Source organism: Nicotiana tabacum, chromosome 11 (assembly GCF_000715075.1).
Source record: "Nicotiana tabacum cultivar K326 chromosome 11, ASM71507v2, whole genome shotgun sequence".
NCBI lineage: Eukaryota > Viridiplantae > Streptophyta > Magnoliopsida > Solanales > Solanaceae > Nicotiana > Nicotiana tabacum.
Genome location: NC_134090.1, coordinates 80,593,831 through 80,605,715, shown reverse-complemented (window position 1 = coordinate 80,605,715; position 11,885 = coordinate 80,593,831). Strand labels below are relative to the sequence as shown.

The window sequence follows — 11,885 nt, the reverse complement described above, 5'->3', positions numbered from 1 at the left end:
GAACGGTCGCGAGGTCATTGAGTTCGTGCACGGACGTCTATCGGAGACATATAAGGTAGCTATCGGCATCCGCAGCCCTTGTCTCTCCATCCTTTGTTATCTTTCTTTTTATTTTTGGCACTTGGCAGACTATTTTAAACTTTGAATTCTAGACTGGTTGTAGATGCTCATGACTTAGTGACACCCCGATGTCGGGCATATCTTTTCTGCATTCTATCTTGAGTTTAACTCTTTTATGATATCTTTGTTATGAAAAAGCTTTGACTTATCTTTTAATGAAATACCGAAGTGTTTTTGAAAGGTGTCGGCTTGCCTAGTACCACAATAGGCATCATCACAATATGGTAGGGTTTTGGATCGTGACAAACACAACATATTTTATCGTATGGCCAATTTTTTGTTGCACTTTCTATAGGGAACCAATATCCACAACAAAAGGTCATGATAGAGTAACGAGAACTAATAAAAGGAACATACACCAGAAAGTATTGTTTATCAGAGGAAGGACTATTAGATGAGATACCTTCGTTACATATTTATACCTCATAAAATCAACATAAGCAAGAAATTAAATGTTTCTAATTAAACTATAATGGTTCATCTTGTAAATTTAGAGGATATCGTATTATCTTACCATCAACAAATGAATCGCAGGCTATCCGCATTGATCATTGCTAAAACTTGCACTTTATTATTTTATGTATAATTATTTACTCGAAATTTTATTTATATATATATAGACAGAAAAAATCATTTTGATAATTTAGATTTAGAGATAGTAAAAAAGCAAACGGGCCCTTGGTCGTCCTTTTTTCTGGAAGGGGAAAAAAGAGTAAATGCTCATAAAGAGGCACTCTATTGCTTCAGAAACGAAGAGAAGATAGTGCACGGCAGTCATGTTTTCAATTTCATCTTCAACTAAGCCAATGGAAGTTGTGAGTTATGCCCATTCTTTCAGTTCTTTTGGACACCCACGTTCTCTCTTCAAATTCAGCTCGACTACTTTCATCTCTTTAAAGAAACAGCCCATGAAATCTTTGCAAGGTGAATTTCTTGATGCTGTTACGTTCTGTGCGTTAAAAGACAGAAGATTATCTGTAAAATTTCTGTTTTTGTTGTTGTATTCTTACTCTGCCTGTCAATTACTAGCCTTTTTCTAACTGTTAGCTCGTTTCTTTCCATTTTTACTTAATCTTTTTGTGTTTCAAAAAATTGGGGATTTAACCGTCTGCTTTGCTAAAATTGAGCCAGGTACAGAAACATATGGTATTATTTATTTAAAGCATAAAAAAAGAGCACCTGAAAGTATGCTATTAGAGTTTGAGTCAGTATTCTATTTGCTAACATAGAATTTGATAGGGTGTCCTAAATTGAATGATAACATTTTCTTTTCTGTTTTAAATGATTCCGATTCCCAGTTCAGGCTTAAAAATATTACAACTGATGTCTAACAAATAGATAGCGACTGTTGGAGTAGTAGGCTCCAGCTATTCAAAACTTTAAAATTTAGCCACTACAAATTTCTCATTTGAAAATATTATTGATGTGAGAAATGTTGAAGATTAAAATGGTTGGAAAATGTCTGGTAACCATCAGTTGCCCTTAAAATGGGAATGTAAGATATCCTTAATAACTCTGATGCCCATGTTTTTTCTGTTGATTAGAAATTATCTCCACGGCTGATGCATCTCTTCTACAGTAAACTTAGCTTGTCTTCTCTGTAAATTTTATGGGTAGAATACTTAAATTTTATAGGTTTGGTGTTTAACATCTCGATGAATACGAATAATCTTAGAGGTAACATTCTAACAATGTGCATATGATGAAGGGGAAGTGGAAAAAGAAAAAGCTTCCATATTGTCTTTGGTTCATTAGAGACTTGTTGCTGTCCCTTGCTTGTAATAGTGCCTAAAAGTTGCTGTGTGACTAATGTGTAGCCAGAGAAACACATTTGTTCTTACTTTTTCTTTGGTATATATTGGGAAAAAAAGGTGTGAAGTTGCAGGCTATATGATTAGCATATATGGCTATAGGTGACTGTACTACATTCCTCATCATTTACGACCAATCACTTATTGAAAATCTTATCTTTAGCTTTATAACCATTGAATTAGTAGTATATCTGGAAGCCAGAGAAAACTAAGCTAATTTGCAGCCTATGGCAGTGATATAAGCTACAAGCTTAAAATGATGTAGATCACTTATTTTAGTTTAATGCTTGAAGGAATAAGAATGAAGAAATGCGATCAGTGAAGGCAGCCCTTACTAATAAGAATATTGAGGAGGCATATTTTTCCTCGCGTACTCATCTAGAACTAGTAGACTAGAACTCAATTAGAAAGCTGTAACTCAAGAGTGATTCACTTCCACCATGATCCATGACCATTGTTATGGCCTCATTAATGTTGCTAAATCCTTGTGCTTAATGGCAGTGAGAGCAGTAGCTGCTCCTGCAGAAGCCACTGCTGGATTTGATGAAATGGTTTCTGGGACCCAGCGTAAGTATTACATGCTAGGCGGTAAAGGAGGAGTTGGGAAGACAAGTTGTGCTGCTTCACTTGCTGTAAAATTTGCAAATAGTGGTCATCCCACTTTAGTAGTTTCAACTGATCCCGCACATTCCTTAAGTGATTCTTTTGCTCAGGTATAACTTAGTGTTTTTTAATTGAATTTCAGGCAGATTTCTGAATTCATATTTTTGTCTTCATTTCTGGAATTTTTTTGGTGTCCAGTCAGATTCATTCAGTCTGCATGTTCTGTCTGTAGGATTTGACTGGCGGCACTCTAGTTCCAGTTGAAGGACCCTATTCTCCATTATTTGCCCTTGAGGTTGTGAAAAGCCTCTTCCTACTTGCTTTGGTGATATCCAACCTTGAATTAGTAATCCAGTATTGCTGTGTTCTCCTTGCTGGAGGCCGGGGGTGGGGGTGGGGTTGGCTGGGGGTTCGTAGCTGAATTAGATTGTTTCATGTTTGAGGCTCATTAGAACACTATTGTCAATATGTCAGTTAAATCCTGAAAAGGCAAAGGAAGAGTTTCGAAGTGCAACCCAGACAAGTGAAGGATCTGGTATCAAAGACTTTATGGATGGCATGGGACTCGGGGTGTTTGCTGAACAGGTAAAAAAAAAAAATCCTAAATTAAAACAAATATTTGTGAGTTCTCTTCTTTAATAAGAGCGAAGGATGTTGGAAAATAAGTCTTTTAGCTAGCCACATAAAGCTTAACTTGCCTTTTTTTTTTCTGTTTGATTTCCTCTGCTTCCTTACTTGCATGTTTTAGTTTTGACCTTCGACTGTATTTACTAAAGATGGAGTTAATTTCACTTGTTTCACTACTAATTTATTCCTATTCTTGATCAAATATGAGGAAGCTTGGGGAATTAAAGCTTGGAGAACTGCTGGATACACCCCCTCCTGGTCTAGATGAAGCAATTGCAATTTCAAAGGTGCCACAACATTCTATACTTTCAGTGTTTGTTCATATTTCCTGTGGAAAGTGTTAATACTTTCCTGCAACCTCGCTGATTACAGATCTTCTTGCCAGGTTATCCAATTCCTTGAATCACAGGAATACAATATGTTTACTCGTATAGTGTTTGACACAGCCCCGACGGTGAGAAAGATATGATATATCTTGTAACTAATATTTTGTGAAGACGTTCATAATAGTTATTGGTTCCTTTCAGGGACATACTCTGCGACTCTTGTCCTTGCCAGATTTCTTGGATAAATCAATTGGAAAGATATTGAAGGTACAAAATCTCTTCAATTCCATATCTGCTTTTGATTGGAAAACAAATTTCATGAATGAGAAAGATGATATGGAGAGAGAATTTTCTCTCTTAGACATAAGATGATATCATTAAGATACACCAAGTTGATGCAGGTATTTGAGCAATACAACAATAAATTGGAAATATCTTTCTTTATCATGTAATTATTGACCAATGTGGTCTTCTATCAGAATAGATGTATTTAAAAACTGGGGTGGTATATTTTTGACCATTCTTAAAAGAACTCCTTCCCCCCTCTCGGCTCTCACCACCAAGGTACAGAAGCAAAACCAAGATGGCATACTGTGTGTCCTTAAGAATTTGGTAACATTGCATTAATGATGTTGGAAGCACAACTCCTTAATCTCATGCTAGCAGCTCAAGTAATTAAAGACCTTGGAAGCAGAAAGACCTTTGCTATTGTGCTTATAGCTTCTCTTCCTATGTTTTCCGAGTGACCAAATGACTTGGTTCCTTGGTGATGCTTTTCATATTGTTTGCTGCTTAAAGTTTCTCTTCCTAATTAGAGGCAACTCTTTTATTTATGCTTCTCATTCGGACTGCTTATGTCTTTCTGCAATTGAATGAAGGCGCTAATTCCCTTCTCAAAAAAAAAATGAAGGCGCTAATTTTCCTTTTCTCTTCAGTTGTCCTGTTAACATCATATTTAAAGTACTGCTGATCTGGTTTTACTCTTAATCTCTCTTTTCAGTTGAGACAGAAGATAGCTTCAGCCACTTCAGCAATAAAGTCTGTCTTTGGCCAGGAAGGAACGCCAAAGCCAGATGCTGTAAGCTTTACATAGTTAGGAATATATAGTGTTGGGAGTTTACGTATAACTCTTGTCGATGTCACATTTTTCTTCCCTGTGCAGGCAGAAAAATTAGAGCGGTTAAGGGAGAGGATGATAAAAGTAAGAGAGCTTTTTCGTGACACAACCTCAACGGAATTTGTCATAGTGACAATCCCCACGGTAATGATGTAGTATTATTTGGCTTGTCTGGTGTTGTGCGTGTTTTCCTAGGAATCTGCCTGATTGGAATCTGTCCGGTAGATTTCTAGAGTGTTATATATAGCTCTCATGTAAGTTAGTATAAGCCAGTGTATCATTTTCTTTTCTGAATATCCTTCTAGCTAAATCTTACTGTATAAGCGAGTAATTTGCTTTATATATATTCTTTCTTTGAGCCAAATTGTTAATATTTGTACCAAAAGGTAATCCAATTACAAGTGAACTCATGTAGCACAAGCATGAGGACTTCCTCTGGAATTGGACAGGTCGGCTGAAGTGGCTTCTCTAGGTTTCCTGACCTTTTCTTTGGGACTCTCCGAAAAACAATAGAAGTGATCTCAAGCGTCACACTACTTTTGTTTATAACGGCGGTGTCCGGGCCAGCTTGAGTGCACCTCGACTATTCCATTCCACCGAGTACCTGTTACTTCTCATCAACACAGGAACGGTAACTTTGTTCACCAAGGCTTAGACAAATGGGGAGAAATTACCTAGTGTTTTTTATTTCCGCTGGGATTTGACCCCTGGTCTCCAAAGTTTGCATCGCGCAACTATTAAATTTGGTCTCATAGTGAGGATCAAACTGTTTCTTCCTATCTTTCTAGAGCCGAGGATCTATTGAGAACATCCTCTCTAGCAGGGATAAGGTTGTTTGCGTACACACTACCTTCCCCAGACCCCACTTGTGGGGCTTCACTAGGTTTGTTGTTGTTGTTGCAGTTGAGCTTAAAATAAAAAATCAAAAAGAGCCGCAGTGTAATTCTTGAATCAGTCTCAATTAAATTTCGTAGCGAGTAATATTTTCTAATGGCATGTTGTAGAGTTCAAACATGTTTCTGAATCCAAAAGGATTTCAAGGCAAAGCAGGCAGTTTTCTGTACTGCCCAGAAAAACTAAACTCTAAATTACTGCACAGAAAACTAAAACCTGTTCTCCTGAATTATCTGCCAACTACAACAACTCTTTTAAAGTTTTGAACAATTGCCTGTACCTAACTTTTTGGAATATGAAAAGTTTGAAAATAGAAAATGTTATAGAAATACACTTGGTGTAAACTCTTTAAAGTGCAAAATACCTTGGTTTTGTCGCCACATGAAAAGAAGCGATCTGCTTGTTGACTCATGATTCTCACTGTTTCTCCCATGGGCATCACTGTATGCCCTTTAGGTTATGGCAATTAGTGAATCGTCAAGGTTGTGTGCTTCCTTAAAGAAGGAAGATGTTCCTGTAAGGAGGCTTATTGTTAACCAGATTCTTCCGCCATCGGCCTCAGATTGCAAGTTCTGCGCAATGAAAAGAAAGGTTTGACCATCTTATTCCATCTCAAATTTTACTGTTTGCCTTTTCATGTTACTGTAGATGAGCTTGGGCCCAAACTTCTAGGTTGACTTGCAACACCATGTACAAGCAATTATGAACTCAAGCTATCTATTGTATCATATGAAGTATCATGCATCACAGTAGATTACTCATAAAATAATATACATTGATATGTTGCCCAGATACCTATTCTGCATATAGTTTTGAAACCGTCTCCATATATCATGCCCAACATGGATAAAGCATTGACTTCGCTCCTCTTCAGGCATTTTTCCCTGTTTTCTTTTCAATTCATAATTTGCAAATTCCAAGTCTCTTTCTTTTTGCTTTCTTTTTTCTTTTAGTTTGTGCGGTTAATTTTCTCGTTTGAAAATTATATTCAAGTTTTCCGGCACAGCTGAAGATTACTAATTAGCAACTTCCAGTTTCAGCCTAATATTATATGCTTACTGAGAATTTTCTCCATGCACAAGATCACTTTATTTTTCTTTAATATGCATCTGAATTGACACCTTCCTGGACTCTTCGACATATTTCTTGCTAGGAAAAAACTGATGGTTGAAGTATTACAGGACCAAAGTCGTGCTCTGGATATGATCCAGAATGACCAAGAGCTCTCTAGCCTGATGTTGGTCCAGGCACCCCTTGTTGATGTTGAGATAAGAGGTGTTCCAGCTCTTCAGTTTTTAGGGGATATTGTGTGGAAATGAAGAAAAAGAACTTCACACTGCATCAACTGATCAGGTACATTCTCGTATAGACTATCCATGTTGTGTGATTTACCTGTTGATCCGTTATGTTACTTGGACTCTAGAAGTTCTAGCGGTATCCAGAAATCCCTTCACTGACATTTTGATAATCTCCGCTGTTTTCTACCTTAGTTGCCTCTGGGGATTAACTGGTTCGACAGAGAACTATTGCGTTGGATCTTGTCCTTTTCTTCTTTCCTTGGGATGACCGAGATGGCATTTCTTTATCGCATAGACAAAGTATTAACTAAATCATGATATTATAGAATAGTGGGAATGTAAATGGCTGAACATACGCTACAACCATGATCATTTTCTTTTCCTAATGTCTTTTGGTATAATCTGCATTTTGATTTATACAAGCTTTTTTCTGAATGATACAGATGTTGCAGGTGGCATTTGTCAGCAGACTGCATTCATGGACAGTGTTGTCTATCATCGTTTAATGCTCTTGCTCTAACTTGCGAACACAAATACATGCAATACAAGTGCTTCTTGCTGCTGAGGTACAAGTTAATACTATCTCGTCTACATTGGTATCAAGAAAAATACACGATAGGAGTTGTGTTGTTCGAATGGACGAGCCAACAAAACAAGAATGAAAAGAACATTTTTTCATTTTAGTGAGTTGATATTTGAAATAAAAAAGTGTGGCAAAGCACTACTGTAACAAGTAAAGTGGATGTTAATTACCTGTTAGTAATATTTTTCTTTTTTTGAAACATAGAGAACTTGCCTTGTTGTGTAAATGAGCTTTACCATGCTTTTTGTTTTGTTGATTCCAAAACTGCAAAGAAATTGTCTTTGTGCGCGTATAGATATGCTATAACGCTTGCCCTATACCCAGACCCGTGTCCTCTCCCTCAACCTTTTGCAGAAATTCATTAAAATGATAGTTTGGTAAGATCTATTTCAAAAGAATATAATGAAAACTGTATTCACCTATCCAATTTACACAATTTTGATGGTAAATATGCAACAAGGACAATCCCCGAGAACCAGATTTAAAAGATAAGTTTTCACAGATTATTAGTTGCAAGCAGAGGTAGTATAACCTTGGTCTATCTCTTTGAAGTTCACTCTTCCAAAAAGTTTTTTCAAAAATTTAAAAGAAACAGAAATATCTTCCAAGATGAATGTGCAGCATATGCGATTTCTATCGAATGATATGAGACAGATCTCTCGTAATCTCCCAGGAGATAAAGTATGATGGAATTTGTACTGCTCTGCCCTGTAATAGGACAGAAGACTTATTGAGATGCATGCAGACCAATTTCCAATGTCACCATTGCGCTAACATAGGCAGGGCACATGAAATGGCCAAGGTCTTCTTCCACTAATACGAGACTTGGTAGGATCAGGAGAATGTTTTATAGCTCATCTATGACTTTTAATATGTTGTTGAAGTACAGGCACTTCAAGTTCAAGATCCATCTCATGGCATAGCCATCTGTGCAATATCAAGTTTCAACTTTAGTCACTTAATCCACAGAGGTTCCACATCCCTCTCTTTGTTGTAACTTGTGCCAATATCTACGACGCTGACAAAATAACTTTGGAGCTAGATAGATACTGTAGTTGTGGTTCCATACTTCTTTGCACACTCTGTCTTACATACTGATGCAAGCTGCAGCATAGAATCTTTTACAAGCTAGAGCAATAATGCGCCTGCATTTGGCTATCAGATCAACATTGAATCATGGTCTCTGCACTTTTTTTGGGTTGAGGAATTGGTCTCTGCATAGTTTAAAGAGGTCATAAGTTCGGGAGTTCCTGCTTCGTAAAGGTTTTTCCCACAGCCACAATTTGCCTTTAGATTCCAAAATTTTGGTGTTGTTTATTCATCAGGAACCAGCCCGCCTAACTCTGTTTTCCATCAAAAGCCAAAACTTTATGTTTCTGAATCTCTTGAGATACTGTTTACGTTTCCCTGCTAATGCCATAGAAGATTGAACTCATCTTAGCACAATTAATACAATCACTCATGTCCAGAACCTCGCAATCTATGACAGAATATAGTACAGTGAGTTGAGTTTGGGTATTGTAATACTGTTAAAAAAGGTTTGGGTATTATAGCTGATTATGGCAACTAAAAATTCTTATCGGGAGACATGGTTTATAGCTTTGTGAAGCATATGTAATGGCTAATATCATGTATTATCACGTCAAACATCGAGTTTTAAGTTTTAAGACACTTTCTTTCCAAGAACTGAATGCATTGCTAGCCTGCAATTCTTACCCATATTGGGCCCAACAAAGAACTTTGCCCATGTGGCACTTCTTTCATAGTATGTAGCAAACATGGCACCTACAGAGACACTTTTACCTTTAAGATTTCAGTGATGGCCTCTCTTTCAATGATGATTCACCATTTAAATAGAATTAGGTGTCTCCAAATCTTGAAATCAAAGACTCCCATCTCTTGCTCTTTTCAGGGGTATGAGGGAATGGCAGAGCACTGAAAACTATCCTAACTACTACGTAAGACAAACTTCCCGATAAGATCATGAATTTTTGCCACCTAATCAACCATAAGTGCAGGTTAAACCATTGAGTTCTATCAAATTCAGGGAAGCGGATCTATGAGGTTCAAAAGTATCACTAGACACTCATGTTATTTGAACTCTCAGCAAATTTGAGCTATTCTAATTTGGACATCAAAAATGCAAATTCAATATCTATACAATAAGAAACATACCTCCAATTAACAGTCATCTCCATCGAGTTATTTCATGGTGGAAATAGAGACATCTTAACCAGCCAATAACAGCCAATATTATGAAGCGGGATATGATAGGCAGTCCAGAAGGGCCAAAATGAAGAGGCTGCACAAAAGCACTCATCTTGAATTGATACTGCAAAAGATGAAAACTGTTAACAGTATGAGCAAAGTACTACAGTTGGAATCATGTCCTTGCAAAGAAGACCTTCTAAGTTTTTACTTCCATCCAACTGCAACCAGGCAGCTTGCCATATCCCTTTTCTTCAACCCCTTTTCTCAACCTTTCAGCATCATCCCACCTTCCCGAAGAAGCATAGATATTTGCTAGAAGAGAAAGATAGCCCGAACTCTCAGGTTCCAACTCCATACAATGCCTGGCTGCAGTCTCCCCAAGCTCTAAGTTGTTATGCAAACTGCAACCGAGAAGCAATGCTCCCCAGACACCAGCATGAGGCCGCGTTGGCATGCTGTTGATCAAGCCATGTGCTTCGTCTAACCGCCCAGCCCTACTTAAAAGGTCAACTACTATAGCGTAATGATCAACTGTGGGAGAAAGTCCATACTTTTGCAAGGAGATAAAGCAACGGTATGCTTCTTCTACCATACCAATGTGACTGTAGGCAGTCAATATCCCTGTGACTGTGACTATGTTTGGGTTAATTTCAGCATTCATCATCTCATCAAACAATTTGATAGCATCATTAGCCCTACCATTTATTCCACATCCCAGTATCATTGCAGTATATGCTACCAAATCCTTCTTTTTCAAGCCATGAAAAAGCTTGTAAGCTTTATCGACACTTCCGCATTTTGCATACAGGTCGATCAAACTGGTAACCAAGTAGTCGTCCATTTGAATTCCAGCTTCATTCATGAAAGACTCAATCCAAGAACCAAACTTCAAATCTCCCAGCTGAGAACAAGCAGAAAGTGCACTTGCCAAGGTCATTTTATCAGGTTGTAAATCTAACTGAAGCATTTCATTGAACAGCTGCAGAGCTTCTTTTGCCTGGCTGTTTTGAGCATAACAAGCTATCATGGCATTATATACGAGATGGTCTTTCTTATTTAATCGTCCAAAGAGTTCCTCAGCTGATTCAACATCTCCACACTTTGAGTATCCAGAAATCAATATGATATATGAAACATTATTCTTTTGGTCCATTGCCTCAAAAAAACTGCGAGCTAATTCTACGTTCCTACAATCTACATATCCGCTGATCATCGCATTCCATGAGGCAGAACTTCTCTCTGGCATCTGTCTAAACAATGCATATGCTTGCTCCATATTCCGCACCCTAGCATACCCAGAAATGATTATGTTCCAAGAAATGACATCTTTCTCTGGCATTTCATCAAAAACCCTATGTGCCTTTGCTAAGTCACCAGATCTTACATATCCACCTAGTATTGAATTCCATGATACTATATTTTTCCCGACCATCTCACTAAAGATGTTATGGGCAAAGTCCATATTACCCACTTTTGAATAAAAATCTACTAGAGCTGTCTGCACATAGACAGCATTACAGAAGCCATACTTGTAAACTTGTGCATGAATAGATGTTCCACCAGACCTGTACAAAATCCTAGCACAAGCCTTTAAAGCAGATGATACAGCAAAAGTGTTGGGACTAACCCCGCATCTCTGCAACTTTCCATATAAATCAATGGCCTCCCTGAACTGACAATGCCGAGAAAAGAAGCGGATGGTGGAAGCAACTGAGAAGACATCTAAAGTTTGCACATGGTTGAGGATTAGCTTAATATAACGCGAGGTATTCCAAGAGTAATTGCTTGTAGAGTTAATTATCTGCTGAACTAGTGAGGACTCAAGATTCAAGAGACCGTTAACAAGTATTGCAGCATGGATTTGCTTTGTTTGATTAATAGACAGAGGCTTAGCCAACAAGATCGTAATTTTAGAGGCCAGCATTCAAGGGCGGCTCTAGGGTAAGGCAGGCCTTAGCCCCAAAGTAGGAACCACCACTATATTATTATAGGAGTATAACATATATAATATATCTATATATTTATTTATAAAAAAATCAAATCTTAACTTCCTTTTTTTTTTTTTTGAATTTAATAGAGGTCGGATTGAGTTAATATGATAAGAAAAATTTCTCTCATTAAATTAAACAATATTTTTACCTTCTCGTTAATTTTATTTTTTCTTCCTCTATGTATAATCTTTTTTCATGTTTTCCATGATTTTACTTTTTAATTTCAACTTAAATTCTCTAAATTAAATATTCCTTTTTGTTACATTTGATTGATTCATATATCAAAAAGCAAGTTCTTTTTGTG

The 11,885-nt window shown here is 37.3% G+C and overlaps 2 protein-coding genes across 4 annotated transcripts; one reads left to right on the top strand and one right to left on the bottom strand.

Annotated features, from left to right (window-relative positions):
• Positions 1–764: 764 nt before the first annotated feature.
• On the top strand, positions 765–7,578 carry LOC107810367 (ATPase GET3B). Of its 2 annotated transcripts, none has more exons than XM_075225246.1 (12): positions 765–1,044; positions 2,433–2,644; positions 2,767–2,829; positions 3,009–3,119; positions 3,374–3,448; positions 3,547–3,615; positions 3,689–3,754; positions 4,488–4,565; positions 4,650–4,748; positions 5,955–6,089; positions 6,680–6,851; positions 7,240–7,578. In XM_075225246.1, the coding sequence occupies exons 1-11, from the start codon at positions 897–899 to the stop codon at positions 6,815–6,817; spliced, it is 1,194 nt and encodes a 397-aa protein (XP_075081347.1). In that variant the 5' UTR covers positions 765–896; the 3' UTR covers positions 6,818–6,851; positions 7,240–7,578. The 2 variants fall into 2 exon arrangements, with proteins under 2 accessions (XP_075081347.1, XP_075081346.1); XM_075225245.1 differs by having other exon boundaries at positions 766–1,044; positions 7,249–7,578.
• A 264-nt stretch (positions 7,579–7,842) lies between these two features.
• LOC107810366 (pentatricopeptide repeat-containing protein At4g22760) lies at positions 7,843–11,579 on the bottom strand. 2 transcript variants are annotated; one of them, XM_016635137.2, is made up of 2 exons: positions 9,555–11,579; positions 7,843–8,789 (listed from the first exon to the last, which is right to left on the bottom strand). In XM_016635137.2, the coding sequence occupies exon 1, from the start codon at positions 11,512–11,514 to the stop codon at positions 9,787–9,789; it is 1,728 nt and encodes a 575-aa protein (XP_016490623.2). In that variant the 5' UTR covers positions 11,515–11,579; the 3' UTR covers positions 7,843–8,789; positions 9,555–9,786. The 2 variants fall into 2 exon arrangements, with proteins under 2 accessions (XP_016490623.2, XP_016490622.2); XM_016635136.2 differs by having other exon boundaries at positions 7,843–8,786.
• Between the last annotated feature and the right edge of the window lie 306 nt (positions 11,580–11,885).